The sequence below is a fragment of the Danio rerio genome, chromosome 7 (assembly GCF_052040795.2).
Source record: "Danio rerio strain M-AB ecotype USA chromosome 7, GRCz13ab, whole genome shotgun sequence".
NCBI classification, from domain to species: Eukaryota; Metazoa; Chordata; class Actinopteri; order Cypriniformes; family Danionidae; genus Danio; species Danio rerio.
This window is the reverse complement of record NC_141027.1, coordinates 3,629,623-3,645,852: the sequence shown is the minus strand read 5'-3', so window position 1 is coordinate 3,645,852 and position 16,230 is coordinate 3,629,623. Positions and strand designations below refer to the sequence as shown.

The 16,230-nt window shown below is 38.0% G+C and overlaps 1 protein-coding gene and 1 long non-coding RNA gene across 13 annotated transcripts in view; both read left to right on the top strand.

Annotated features, from left to right (window-relative positions):
• The window catches only part of ndrg2 (NDRG family member 2), a 136,153-nt gene extending 121,893 nt beyond the window's left edge, over nt 1-14,260 (top strand). For 5 of the 12 annotated variants that reach the window (XM_087259256.1, XM_087259254.1, XM_087259253.1 and 2 more), the window contains 4 exons: nt 4,035-4,082; nt 4,408-4,443; nt 4,531-4,582; nt 7,910-14,260. In XM_087259256.1, the coding sequence (XP_087115382.1) occupies nt 4,035-4,082; nt 4,408-4,443; nt 4,531-4,582; nt 7,910-8,073 (300 nt within the window). In that variant the 3' untranslated portion in view covers nt 8,074-14,260. 12 annotated transcript variants of the gene reach the window in all.
• Nucleotides 1-16,230, top strand: part of LOC147842925 (uncharacterized) — a 959,952-nt gene that overhangs the window by 571,564 nt on the left and 372,158 nt on the right. The window lies entirely within an intron of this gene.

Genomic DNA, 16,230 nt, shown 5'->3' with positions numbered 1-16,230 from the left:
GGGGTGCTAGGACGTCCCAAAGGGGTTCCCATTGACTTTACATTGCCCATTGACTCCAATTCATTTCTTGACAAACATGTCAATCACAGTACATAGCAGTGTCATAGAGAAATGGGGGTGGGCTCATTTGACCCAGGCAACCAATCAGCATTACTATATGATAATGAAGCTCACAAGCCACGCCCCCAAATGGGTCCCATAGACTTCTATTATAATAGGGCTAGATGCATATCTTTGCATAGCAGTGTCATACAGACTTGGGGGTCGACTCATTAAACTCAGACAACCAATCAGCTTTTCATTATGATAATGAAGCTCTTAAGCCACGCCCCCAAATCCATTTAAATACCCTTGATAAGTGTTCCATTCACTGCCATTTTAACTGGTCTACATGCATAACTTTGCATAACAGTGTCCTATAGACTTAAGGGTTGGCTCATCTGACTCAGACAACCAATGAGCATCTCAATATGATAATGAAGCTCACAAGCCACGCCCCCAAACTGGTCCCATAGACTGCCATTATAACTGCCCTACATGCATATCTTTACATAGCAGTGTCATAGAGACATGGGGGTTGGTTCATTTGGCTTGAACAGCCAACCACATTCAAGTTCACTCTGTAATCTCGCCCATAGCAACAAAACAGAGTACCCTAGCAACCATCCATCAACAGCTATATCTCAGCATCGGAGACTTGGGGATTGGCTCATTTGACTCATGCTAGCAAACGGAACTTCCTATATGCTACACATGCTAGCGCTGACTAGCTACATGCTAATATTGACTAGCCAAGTACTGTAACTTGCTAGAAATGCTTACTAAGTATAAATATTTTATCAGGCATGTATGTGAGGCTTGCCTAGTAACCACCCAGGGTACCCTAGCAACTGCCTAGCAACCACCCAAATTACCCTAGCAACCGCCTAGCAACCGCCTAGCAACCACCTAGTAACGCCTTAGTAAGGGCCTAGCGACCACTTAGGACACCCTAGCAACCGCCTAGCAACGCCTTAGCAACCACTCAGAATACCCTAGCAACCACCTTAGCAACCACCTAGCAACCACTTAGGACACCTTAGCAACCGCCTAGCAACACCTTAGCAACCACCTAGCAACCACTCAGAACACCCTAGCAACCACCTAGCAACCGCCTAGTAACGCCTTAGTTAGGGCCTAGCGACCACTCAGGACACCCTAGCAACCGCCTAGCAACGCCTTAGCAACCACTCAGAATACCCTAGCAACCACCTAGCAACACCTTAGCAACCACCTAGCAACCACTTAGGACACCCTAGCAACTACCTAGCAACACCTTAGCAACCACTCAGGACACCCTAGCAACCGACTAGCAACCACTTAGAATACCCTAGCAACCACCTAGCAACACCTTAGCAACCATCTAGCAACCACTTAGGACACCCTAGCAACCGCCTAGCAACACCTTAGCAACCACCTAGCAACCACTCAGAACACCCTAGCAACTGCCTAGCAACCACCTAGCAACCACTCAAAACACCCTAGCAACCGCCTAGTAACACCTTAGCAACCACTCAGGACACCCTAGCAACCGCCTAGCAACACCATAGCAACCACCTAGCAACCACTTAGAACACCCTAGCAACCGCCTAGCAACACCTTAGCAACCACCTAGCAACCACTTAGAACACCCTAGCAACCGCCTAGCAACACCTTATCAACCATTCAGAATACCCTAGCAACCACCTAGCAACACCTTAGCAACCACCTAGCAACCACTCAGAACACCCTAGCAACCGCCTAGCAACACCTTAGCAACCACCTAGCAACCACCTAGCAACCACTCAGAACACCCTAGCAACCGCCTAGCAACACCTTAGCAACCACCTAGCAACCACTCAGGACAACTTAGCAACCACCTAGCAACACCTTAGCAACCACTTAGGACACCTTAGCAACCACCTAGCAACCACTTAGGGCACCTTGGCAACCGCCTAGCAACACCTTAGCAACCACTTAGGACACCTTAGCAACCGCCTAGCAACACCTTAGCAACCACCTAGCAACCACTCAGAACACCCTAGCAACCGCCTAGCAACACCATAGCAACCACTTAGCAACCACTCAGAACACCCTAGCAACCACCTAGCAACCACTCAGGACACCCTAGCAACCGCCTAGCAACATCTTAGCAACCACCATTTCTTACCTTTCCAGTGCTATTGCCTAGTTTAGTACCATTTTGTACCCCATCGATTTGCCACGCAAACCCCATTCACATTTCCTTTAGGAAATGTACAATTCTAGTTATTATTATTATTATTATTTTTTTTGTAATTGACACCTGATCTTAATACCTGGTCATTTTAATTTATGTGTCTTCTTTGGTAGTTTAGCTATGTTTTATCAAATATTTTAGGGATTTTTAAGACTATTTTGTTGTATATTTTCTGCACAGCATATTGGCTCACTTGTGTTTTTAAAGTGCTCTAAAACAGGCATGTCCAGACTCGTTCCTGGAGGGCCGGTGTCCTGCAAAGTTTAGTTCCAACCCCAATCAGACACACCTGGGCTAGCTAATCAAGCTCTTACTAGCCATTTTAAACATCCTTGAAGGTGTGTTGAAGCAAGTTGGAGCTAAAATCTCCAGGACACCAACCCTCCAGGACAGAGTTTGGACACCTCTGCTCTAAAACTAAAGTTTAACTTGACTGTTTTAGGAAATAATACATTTGTATTTTATAAAAATCACAAGATTATATAATAATGATAGATATACTAAAAATCATGAAGCAAGTATTCTTAACATTGACAGCTAACGGATGATAAATGTAAATAATGCAATAAAGATTTATGTCTAAGGGAAGTAGTGACTGACATTTGAGTTCCCTTTGAAGAGTATATCATGCAAATCAATACAAAATCAAGAATTATTTCCTAATATACAGTTAAAGTCAGAATTATTAGCCCCCCTTGAATTATTTGCCCCATGTAAAAATTATTTTCCTAATTCCCGTTTAATGGAGAGAAGATTTGTTTAACACATTTAGAATCATAATAGTTTTAATAACTCATCTCTAATAACTGATTTATTTTCTCTTTGTCATGATGGCAGTAAATAATATTAGACTAGATATTCTTCAAGACACTTCTATACAGCTTAAAGTGACATTTAAAGGCTTAACTAGGTTAATTAAGTTAACTAGGCAGGTTAGGGTAATTAGGCAAGTTATTGTATAATGATGGTTTGTTCTGTAGATTATCGAAAAAAATATATAGCTTAAAGGGGCTAATAATATTGTCTCTAAAATCGTGTTTAAAAAATTAAAATCTGCTTTTATTCTAGCCGAAATAAAACAAATAAGACTTTCTCCAGAAGAAAAAATATTATCAGACATACTGTGAAAATTTCCTTGCTCTTTTTAACATCATTTTGGTAATATTTAAAAATAAAAATAAAAAAAATAAAGGGGGCTAATAATTCTGACTTCAACTGTAGCTCTGACTATCAAGTTATCTGGTGAAATTGTTTTCACATCGCCTTATATTGCAAAAAAAAAAAAAAAACTAAATATCACATCTAGGGCTGGGCGATAGGGCAAAAATGCAATCTCAATGGTTATTTTCTATATTGAATGATTAGGATATATATTTTGATATAAGTTGTTAATGCTTCCAGATTTAAAACAGTACCCCAGCAATGACTGAAGCCACACAAATTAGTGGATCCGTTAAATGGCATAACATAGTTTTGGATGATACATTTTTGGTGGACGAAAATTCAGTACATCTCTAATATCAGCACACTTCTAGATTCCTATTGTTGCACATTTCTGCTGTGTGATTGGCTCTTAGATCAATATAAAGTAATCAAAGTAGTAAAAAAAAAAAGTCCAGAGCTTATCATTGTTATTGACATAGAGTTTATTGTGAGTTGATATAGTATAGTTTATCAGCTCAGCCCTAAGTGCAATGCCATTGTTTCCTAATATGCAGCCCTCCATTTATTCACAAATAGATCTGACTCCTATGAAATATCTGCTTCTGTCCACCAGGTGGAGTGCAACAGCAAACTAGACCCAACTACAACCTCATTCCTCAAGGTTTGTGCTTCTGCTCTGTCTCATTTCATTTGTTTTGGACATGGACTTCACACTTACACTGGACACACCATATGCATTTTAAATGTTATAGCAGACTTGCTCATTTTCAGAAATCTTCAAGGGAAACTTGGAAATTAAATAAATAACTAAATAAAATCACAATTCATCAAAAAATAAAAATAATACAATACATGTGACAAATACTCATGCACGGCATTATCATTCTTTACATAAAAAGACAATGAGGCAACATTAGTTTAATGATTGTTGAGAGTTAGTAATAAACTTAATTCATGCCTTAAATAAATCTCTGTGTATTGTTCAGATGGCTGACGCTGGCGGGATGCCACAGCTCACTCAGGTACAGTTTATATTTGGATTATTTATCAATACCAATGAATGATACAGAAATATGTGTGGTGTTTTAATGAATGTGTCTTTTTTACAGCCCAGCAAACTGACAGAAGCCTTTAAGTACTTCATTCAAGGCATGGGATACAGTAAGTGACCGCAGAGGGGTTTTACTATTGAGTAATGAACTTTTGTGGGTTATATATTTCATATATATATATATATATATATATATATATATATATATATATTCTATTACAAATATTTCCTAAACAATGTTTAACAGATTCAGGAAATGTTCACAGTATGTCTGATAATATTTTTTTTTCTGGAGAAAGTCTTATTTTTTTAAAATTTGGCTAGAATAAAAGCAGTTTCTAATTTTTTAAACACCATTTTAAGGTCAATATTATTAGCCCCCTTAAGCTATATTTTTTGTTCGATAGTCTACAGAACAAACCATCATTATACAATAACTTGCCTAATTACTCTAACCTGCCTAGTTAACCTAATTAACCTAGTTAAGCCTTTAAATGTCACTTTAAGCTGTATAGAAGTGTCTTGAAAAATATCTAGTCGTATATTATTTACTGTCATCATGACAAGATAAAATATATATATATATATATATATATATATATATATATATATATATATATATATATATATATGTAAATCATAACTGTATAAAATTTAGATTTTGGTAATTTGTGCACATTTGCAAAGTAGTAGTAGACAAAAGACTACAGTTGCCATGTGTGGCATGAGGTTTATAGTCTAATAAGTACAATCATTCCATTGATGTTTACTTTTTTAGGATATGACACCATTGTGGGGGGGGCACGACACAAAAAGAATCTGCAATATGAGGGTTAAAAAAATCTAAATACTGAGAAAACTGCCTAAAGTTGTCCAAATGTACTTAGCTATGTACATTACTGATTTTAAATGTGTTTTGATATATATTTATATACAATAGGACATTTATCAAGTATCTTCATGCAATGTGATCTTCAATTAATATTACAGTTATCTTTGTCATAAAAGAAAAATCTGTAAATTTGACCTATGCAAAGGATTTCCAAAAATACACCCGTCCAGCATAAGATACTGTAATCACATTACTTTTGTAAAGCCCTATTCCTATTGGCCGGTACACACCAAGCTAATACCAAACAACTAACACCAATGAAACCCAACTGTGTTGACGCCTCATGTCAGATCACATCGAGACCAAAAAGCTGTTCTTGGGCACAATAAATAGACAAAAGCTGACTCACAACAAGAGCTGCAAGTTCTGCATCTGCGTAAGAGGACATGTGTTTCCGCTCTCTGGGGGGCAGTATCTGTTTTCTCGTTGCACAAAGGGAAAGTGAACTTCTGACGTGCACTGACAAAGCATCAACAGTTTAGTACCGTTATCACAGTAATTGTTACTTACCAAAGAGAGATTCACTACTGAATATAAGTAGAATTTTCTAATAGTCCATATAGTTTGCAGATATTTGAAAAATGTAGCAACATTACAGCCAGTTTGTTTGTGTTCGCTTCATTGCTTGAATTGTTCACTTGTTATGTAAATTCACTATGTCAGTGGCGTTCTGGAGTGTGTTTCCCAAACAACGACATAAATCATGATAACTTTCGTCATGAGCCAGGGCTGCATTTACATTGGCATTTAATGTATTCAAAGTAAACTACTAAGGGAACGCAGATGTCAATATGAAGATCGATAAAACTGAATTGTAAAAATACTTTGAAACCAAATTACAACCAGGCCCTGATTGGCTAATCGGAAGGACCGGGAGAATTCCCGGTGGGCCGTTCCATTTTTTGGCCGCGAGGGAATGCACCTTAGTGAATATAAAAACTTGAATAATTAATATTAATAAATATTACACCTGATTATGAATATATAATCAGATGATACATTACATTAATAAATCTGACATAACTTGATCAATGGTCAAAAGAGTCCTGCAGATAACTGCAAGATATATTTTTTGTTCCAAGCATAACAGCGCCATATGTGGTCTAGTGGTCAGCACGTTCCATTACGACGCCGCCGACCCGTATTCGAACCTTATCTAAGTAATTATTATTATTATTATTTTATAATTTTTTTTTCATTTTTATTATTAAGACATATAATTCTGTTAGGGTTGTTGAACATTTGAAGTTCTAAAGCAGCTGTTTTCCTGAAAAAGACGTGATAGTGTAATTAGAAACTGAATTGGAAGTTACCTTATTTTAATATAGTCAGTCATCAACTGAGGTCGCCGGTCTAAGCTTGAAACTCCAGGGCTGAAAAGGAGTCCCACTCCGGCTCTGATTACAACTAAGATAGATGATTTTAATGTGTTTTTTTTTATAATTCAAAGTTAAAATTTTGGAACAATTGAAAGGAATAGTGCATAGGGGAGATAACGGGGAATAGAACACAGACGGAAACTCTGTTTCTAACTACAGCTTTAGAGGTGTAGTTGCAAGCGTACAAGTTTGGGATGCAGTTTGCAAATGTTTGTTGGAAAGATGGAGTTGGGAAACGCCAAATTAATGAACTATGTTTGTAATGACAGAACTTGCAAACTTGGTTGGCTAACGAAGGTTTTCGGAAACACACCCCTGATTGGTGATTGATCAGAGTGCTCTCTTATGTCTGACGCCAATTGGACATGCTGAAATGGCCCTATGCCAGGGGTGGCCAACCCTGTTCCTGGAGAGCCACCTTACTGCAGATTTCAGTTGCTACCCATATCAAACACACCTGAGCCAATTAATTAGGGCCTGAACACCATGTGATAATTACAGGCAGGTGTGTTTGATATGGGTTGCAACTGAAATCTGCAGGAAGGTGGCTCTCCAGGAACAGGGTTGGCCACCACTGCCCTATGCGATCTGACATTAAAAAGAAATGATGTGTGGAAAACACCAAACACTCTAGACAGACTAATGCTGAGCGACGGACCGTCAAAGCCCAAATGGCCATCATTAAGTTTGGTGTGTCCCGGCCCAAACTGTCACGTGTAATAAAGATACTGAGATGGATCCAAAATGCAAGTAAAAATGTATTTGACAGAATAAACTAGATAGGACAAGGAAATTGAGTGGGTTCATGAGGGATGTAGGGCTGTAGGAAACGGGAAACACACAGACAGATCGGGTCCAGCTGCCACTCCTCAGTCCTGAGCACAGACAGACACATATGAGCAAACACAACGAACTGACAAAGAAGCGTCGCCCAGATATAGGCACGATAGCGAGCCTTGGCTGGTGAGCTATTCAAAACAGCTGATTACCGTCATAGCACCTGACCATAACAAATACATGTGGACAACCAAAACAAAACAAACCCACGTGACAAAACAGACACTCCGGAAGGCGCACAAACCTGCAACCGTGACACTAACACTGGAAGTAAGTGTAGTAGTTGTTGTGTGTGAGTCTCAAACACTCTCCTCCTCTTCTTCTTTCAGTGGCGTCGTCCTGCATGACGCGTCTGTCCCGCTCACGCACCACCTCTCTCTCCTCCTCATACTCCATGGAGGGCTCTCGCTCCCGGTCCCGCACCCTGTCGCAGGGCTCTCAGGGCGGACAGCTGCCTCCCAGCCCGTCCAACACCATGGAGGTCTCGTGCTGAGGAGCTCCGGAGATCCAGAGACGGAGACCAGCCAGCCCTTTAAACTCTGCGGTGCGGCCCGGGCCTTTAGTCAGACCCACATGTAGTGTTAACCAATAGTAATACTTCAAATATCGATAATGATGATATTAATAAGAATAACCATGAAAAAAGAAAACGTAAATAAATAAATAACGATGTTTTTTCTCTTAATTACATGTTGAATTTCTAAAAGCGTAAGAATAGAGAAGAGTATATAAGCTCATATTGTATGTCTATCAACTTCTTTGTGGTTTTGTTTTATTCTTTCTCCTTTTTGGTGTGCTTTTATTTTGTATTTTGTATTATAATTATTACGATTTTTTTTTTTCCAATCCTGCTGCTGCTGTGAGAGGAGTGCAGTGTTTGTGGGGGGAGACGGTGGCCGAATGCTCGTCTCTTCTGTAGGTGACAGCCAGCTCATGTCTTCCATTCGCCCTTTACGATAAAGATAGCTATACGATAACAAATTAAAAAAAATGCAAGAGAGAAAAATACTGTAAGTATAGTTCACATCGATGATTTGTTTGGTCGTTGGGGGTCAGGGCCTTTGCCTGTTTTTGGTTTTGCATGCTGGAATTTCCACGTCAGTCTGTGTCTTTGATTTTATAGATTTTTCTGCCGAGTATGCTCATGTGTGTGTGTGTATGCGTGCGCTGTTTGTGTGTAAAGCACGTCATAACATCGAGAACGGATCGTTTGCAGTTTGGGAAGTGGATTTATTGTCATTGAAATAGGATATTTGATGAGAATAAGTGGTCACGCTTTATTTTAATGTACAATTCACTCTATTAACAAACTAGTAAGTAAGTAATGTAGGTTTGTATAGCGCATTTATTGTGTGTGGCCATACACCCAAAGCGCTTCACAATCATGAGGGGTCTCTATGCACCACCACCAGTGTGCAGCATCCACTTGGATGATGCGACGGCAGCCACAGGACATTGGCGGTAGTGCTTCACCACACACCAGCTATTGTTGAAGTGGAGAGACAGTGATAGAGCCAATTCGGTGGATGGGGATGATTGGGAGGCCATGATGGGTAAGGGCCGATTTGGCTAAGACATCAGGGTTATACCCCTACTCTTTACCAAAAGTGCCATTAATGAGCACTGAGTCAGGACCTCAGTTTAACGTCTCATCCGTAAGACAGCGCCCACTGACAGTATAGCGTTCCCTTCACTATATTGGGGCATTAGGACACAGACCACAGGTTGAGCGCCCCCTGCTGGCCTCACTAACACCACTTCCAACAGCAACCTAGTGTTCCCTAGTGGTCTCCCATCCAGATACTGACCAGGCTCAGCCCTGCTTAACTTCAGTGAGTAACCGCTCTTGGGCGGCAGGGTGATGTGGCTGTGATATGACTACATTATTTGTAGTTGTTCAGGTAGTCGTTGAGTTTAGGTATTGGGTAGGCTATGAACAGTTACTAAACTGTTATATCTTAGTAGTAAATGGTGTGAATTGTTACTCAAAATAAAGTGTTACTGAATGAGTGTTAGCTAGACGCTGTTTTGATCGGGGAAAGTGTCTCTGAATGACGATGGATGAGATGATATTTACAGATGGGAGTCGTAACGTTGGAGCGAGTTTGATGAAAGATTACAAAAACCGATGATTCACCTTTTACTCAGAGTCTTTTAAGATCTTTTAAGGTCTTTTAAGAAAGCGAGTCGATGCAAGTTGTCGAAACGTGCTTCCATCAGTGAGTGTGTTTACATGTAGCCACAATAAAGTGCTGATCGCTATCAAAAGCTCGTCATGACCCACCTATAGCACTTATCTGCAAATCAAGCAGAGTGAAGCACATGCAAATCAATGCGAATCACATCTGTTGTTTTGTCACAACCGCAAACCTGCATGCCAGTGATCAAGTTGCTCAAATATAATCTAGTTTTTATGCAACAATAGAAAGTTGAACACTCAAAAGATGTATAACTATTTTAAGATTTGCTAATTTTCTGATTTGCTTCAAATTAAAATGTGATTAGGAAACTAAGATACCAATATCTAAAGCTAATAATCAGTGTGTTGTAAACAAATCAAAGACAATATCAGGCAGATTTAAAACAAGAATTATTGGACGGCCAATTAAAACACTTGATTTTAATAATCACTCTGCAGTCCCAAAATTCAGATTAATTGTCATAAAATGTTTTTATATTTTGCCGCTATCCTTCAAACTACCTATTTGTCTGTAAGACGTCTTTCAAACGGAAGCAAATTTAATATAAAGTGTAATGAATAACCATGGAACAGGATTTCTCCCATGGTTTAACATTTCGATTTCACTACTTGAAGAATTAAATCTTTCTGTTTATATCACATCACTTCTTTTTTATGCAGACACCATTTGGGATATACAATGGGGGCTCGTCCGGGATATATTTGCACTTCCGATATTATTTTCTACAAATTTGAAACATAATAATGATGAAACATTTCTATCAAGATCTACAACAGCTAATAGCAGCACCACAGAGAGGAAGAAAGCTACGGTTGATGGGGGCTCGTCCGGGATATAGTTTTGATACACCCCATCTTTAACCCATCTACACTCTTAAAAAGGTATTTCATTGGCATCAGTGTCTTCATTAAGACATCTATTAAACCGTTTATTGAACAAAAAAAAAAACTCTTCACAGTGTGAAAGGCACTTTAGATCAGTGTTTCCTAACCGTGTTCCTAAAGGCACAACAACAGTACACATTTTTAACCTAATCAAACACACCTGAATCAACTCATCAGAACATGCGACTCCAAAACCTGAAGTTAATGGATCAGATAAAGGAGACCTCCAAAATATGTACTGTTGGTGCGCCTTTGGGAACAGGGTTGGGAAACACTGCTTTAGATCATGAACTTCACACTTACAAATTAGAGGTTATTTGGGAACCAGTCATAGTTCTTCCATGGGAAAACTCTCTTTATTTTTAAGAGTGTAAATGAGTGTAAAACCAAGTGCAAATTCACACCACACTCCCCACCAATTCTCTAAAGCAAATAAGAGTTGCAAATCACCATAAGATTGGGTTTGGTCATTACCACGATGGTGTGTTTTGGTGGCTTTTTTATGGATTATTGGTTTGGTGTGTTTTGTAGACATTCATCAAAAAAAAGCCCTTCATTTACATCAGTGTTTCTCAACCACGTTCCTGGGGACCACCTTCACTGCATGTTTTAAATGTCTTTCACACCGATTGCAGGTCTTTTAGTCTCTGCTAATGAGCTAATAGTCAGGTTTGTTTGGTTAAAAAGACATGGAAAATGTGCAGAAGTGGTGGTCCCCCAGGAACGTGGTTGAGAAACACCATTATTATTCCCACATGCAAACACACTCAATAACTAGTCTGAGTATGAAGCAATCACAACCAACAACTCTGGTGTAGATCAACAACAAAACATTAAGCTCAGAACACGTGATGGATGATTATAGGAGTGACGCTCTTTATACGAGCAAATACTAATAATTTTGCCATCTTTTGTAGCAATCCATTGTTACTAATATGCTAACACCTATCTTTTGGGGGAATCTAGTCCTCTAGTTTGCATGTAATTACCATGGTGCTTATACTGCAATATTATCCAGCTAGTAGCACAGCGTAGGATTGTTTGCATGGAAACATTGAAGTTGAGCTCATTTGTTACTTTGAATGGTGGATTTAGCGTAACCTGACTCTGGTGTGAAGTGTACTTAAAGCCATGGTGGCGTTTAATGCTGAACCATAGTGACCGATACACAGAGTAAAACCAGACATGCCTGAGCCTGTGAGGTGCTTTAACTCTGGAGATACACAATAAGAGAATAAGTGTGACGATTCAGAGCGCCTGTGTCAATTTTACTTTGCTGAATAACCAGCCCCTTCACTGCCAACTGGGTTCTAGCCATGTTAGTCCAATCGTCAAGCCATCGAGATTAGCACGTTAACAAAGCTGTAAAGTTTACATTTTAAAAAGCAGGTCATTTGGTATTTTATAGAGTCCTGATATAGAGTCCCCTACGATAGTGTTTCTCAACCATGTTCCTGGAAGACCACCAACACTGCATGTTTTCAATGTCTCTTTAGTTTGTCACACCCATTACAGGTCTTTTAATCTCTGCTAATGAGCTAATGGTTAGAATCAGGTGTGTTTGGAAATGTGCAGAGCAGGTGGTCCTCCAGGAACGTTGTTGAGAAACACTGCCCTACAACATGTTTGCAGGCATACAAGGTCAGAAAACACGGTATATTTCTCAGAAAGTCTGTTAATATTTGATTTTGATGCAGTTCGTTTAAATCAGGGATGCCTAAACTCCTGAAGGGCCGGTGTCCTGGAGAGTTTCCAACTTGCTTCAACACACCTGCCAGGAAGTTTCTATTATATCTATTACTAGCTTGATTAGCTGGTTCAGGTGTGTTTGATTAGGGTTGGAGCTAAACTCTCCAGGACACCGGCCCTCCCGGACCGAGTTTGGGAATCAATTCAAGGCTTGAGGTTTGTAAGCCCCTCCTCTTCAATTAGACATCGATGCTCTGATTGGTCGGTGTTTTTTTTTTTTTTTTTTTTTTTTTTTGTCTTTTTCACATTTAAAAGTTTTCATAATTTGCATGTAGGCGGAGATTATGCAAATGTCTTACTTTGACTATGTTTGACAGTAAAAAGATTTGTAAATATAACAACTCAATATAGTGATTATGAGCCAACTCTTTCTTTTAATTAAGAGAAAAAACCGATGAGGAGGCTGTTTACATTGAAGGACGACGATATTACAATTTCAAAAAACCACATGACCTGCTCTTTAAAGCATGTAGAAGTGACATAAAGATCATTCAAAAGAGCATTGAAATCGCTGCGAGATGTGAGTTTTCAACGCAATCTCATAGCAATTCGTAACTTTTTGATTTAGTGGCTAATTCGTATGAATTCGTACGATCTAATTTGTACAATTTAGTACGATTTGCTCATCACCCAATGATGGTTGGGGTTAGAGGTGGGGTTGGATGCCACGCCTCCTTTTTAAAATCATACATTTTCATACAACTGAACTTGTACGAATTCGTACGAACTAGCCACTAAACTGATAAAGCGTTAAATACTTACGTTTCCTCGTGAGATCAGCCTGGAGTTTTTGCAATATTTGCAAGCGATTCTCACTGAAGAATGTAACTAATCCATTTTGACAAATTAGCAGCTAATTTGCATGAATTTGAATACAAATTGTAATGTATGATCGGCATTATCTGATCTTACACAAGCCATTTATGCAATTGTACAAATTTACACAAATTAGCTGGCAATTTACCAAAATGTGAAAGAGTTAGGAATTGCCAAGAGATTGTGTTGGGTATTTTTGACACTAATGCTAACACTTGCCAATAAAAATAAACGTAGACCAAAACTGTTCTCATAACTGCGAATGCATCGTAACAATCACGTTCAGCACAACACTGCCCTGAAAATAACCATCAGATGATGAAATTTGGAAAGTTCTTCCAGCGATTCATATGTTCGTTACGAGCGTCGGAGCACATTGTTCGTCAAGATTCTGAAATCTAATTTAATTTGTTTTTATCTGTTTTAGACACAAACGTTGGAAGTAGTGCGACGTGTAAGCGGGAAACATGGTATTTTCTCCTCTTTCTAATGGAAAGGAATCAGCGTGGGGATTTTAATATTCAAGACTGCAATACTGTCGACGATTTACATGAGCCTTTACCAAAAATAGAAAGAGTTGAACTCTGACATGACCTACCAAACCAATGCAGAAATCACCATACAAGCGTGAGAATATTGACAGGTTAAAGTAAAAGCAATGAGGTAAAGGGATGGCTTAGGTTGTGTATGTGTGTTAAGAACGTGTGAATGTAAATGTGTCCATTTTCTTTCTTTCTTTTTTCATTTTTTTGATTCACCTCAGTGAAACCCTTTTCACCTTTTATTTTCTGTGAAGTAGATTTGCGTCTCGGTGTCCTCATGGATTATACATCAGTGTGCTAGTTCTTGTGTAACTTTTTTAGCCTTAGCACTAAAAAAGAAATAATGTAATTAACAAAAATAAAGAAATAAAAAAAAAAAATAAGATGTCATTAATAACTGAATGCAATCAGATTTAACTGTGTGGCTAATTTCTGTGTAATACTATGAACAACTGGAAAAAAAAAAGTAATTAAAGGGATCAAAATGACACTGTTATTTGAGTCTCATTTTCATGTGTGTTCTTGTGCAATGCAGAATATGTTATTGTGATGCCGAAGAGTGACAATCTACTATCTATCGGATGATCAGTCATTTTTGATTGAGTAGCATTAAAACGTGCTCCGAAATACTGTCGAATATTTGCACTTCAAACAATTGCACTTCAAGTGTTTTTATACAAATATGAAATTATAAACATATTTCTGTCTTTCATTAACTGAATATTGAAAATACAACAGCTAATGGTAATGCCACAGAGATGAAGAAAGCTATGACTATTGGGGGCTCGTCCGGGATATATTTGCACTAATAGTAATCCACTTTAAAATATTGCACTTCTAGTGGTTTTTACACAAATTTAAAACATATTAATGATAAAAATATTTCTATCAAGATTGAAAATAAAACGGCTAATAGCAGCACCACAGTGAGGAAGAAATCTATGATTGATGGGGGCTCGTCCGGGATTTTTGAACTTCTAAAATTTCAATTCGAAATATTGCACTTTTAGTGTTTTTATACAAATTTTAAACATTACTGATCAACTTGTCTATCAAGATAGAAAATACAACAGCTAATATGCAGTTCCAGATAGTGGAAGAAAGCTATAATTAATGGGGGCTCGTCCGGGATGTATTTGCACTTCAAATAATTGCACTTTTAATGGTTTGTATACAAATATAAAACATAGTAATGGTAAAAAAAAATGATATATTTTATTAGTGAAATACAGAAAATACAACAGCTAATAGCAGTGCCACAGAGAGGAAAACATTTATGATTGAAGGGGGCTCGTCCGGGATTTATAACAGGGAATAGGCGAGGATATATTTGCAATTTTAATGTTCCAATTTAAACAATTAGACTTTTAGTGGTTTTTATATACAAATATGAAACATATTAATTATAAATATAATTATATTTTTCATTAATGAAAGATTAACTATAAAACTGCTAATAGCAGTGCTATAGAAAGTAAGAAAGCTTTGATTAATGGGGGCTTATTCGCAATGTATTTGCACTTCTAATATTCCAATACAAATACTGCACTTCTAGTGTGTTTTTTTATTATATTTACAAATATTAAATATAATAATGATCAACTTTTCTATCGAGATATAAATTACAATAGCTAATATGCAGTGCCACATAGTGTAAAATTGCTATGATATATTTGCACTTCTAATATTCCACCTCAAGTAATTACACTTCTAATGGTTTTATACAAATATGAAACATATTGATGATAAAAATTGAATGAAATTAAAATCTTTAATTAATGAAATACAGAAAATACAACAGCTAATAGCAGTGCCACAGAGAGGAAGAAAGCTATGATTGATAGGGGCTCGTCCAGGATATATTTTGTCTTCTAATTTTCCGCTTCAAAATATTGACGTTTATTTTTTTTTGTTTTTTCTATGCAAATATGAATCATTTTAATGATAATATAATACAACAGCTGATAGAAACAAAACAGAGAGGGGGAAAGCTATTATTGATGGGAGCTCGCCCAGGATATATAATGGGCAATCGTCCAGGATAGTTTTGCAATTTTAATATTCCCCTTCAAACTTCAAAATTTCCCTTCAACATTCTATTTTTCCTAATGAAAGATTAAAAATACAACAGCTAATGCCAATGCTACAGAGAGGAAGAAAGCTATAGTTAATGGGGGCTCGTCCGGGATATTTTACTTTATTTTTTATTTGTATGGGGTATATGCCGAAGCATGCTAATAGGACTTTTAATTTACCAGTAACCTGGGTTAAGCGCTTCCGGCGAGTTGAATGTCAATGCAAAATCCGGTGCGTTTAAAGTCAGTTTTCTTTAAAAATCAGCGATCTCCACTGGCTGAGTGATATCCGATTTAAAGTGGGTCTCAGATTTTACAAGAAGCACTGCATTAAATTACATTCCCCCACCTTATCTTTATAATATGAGCATTTATTTTACCCC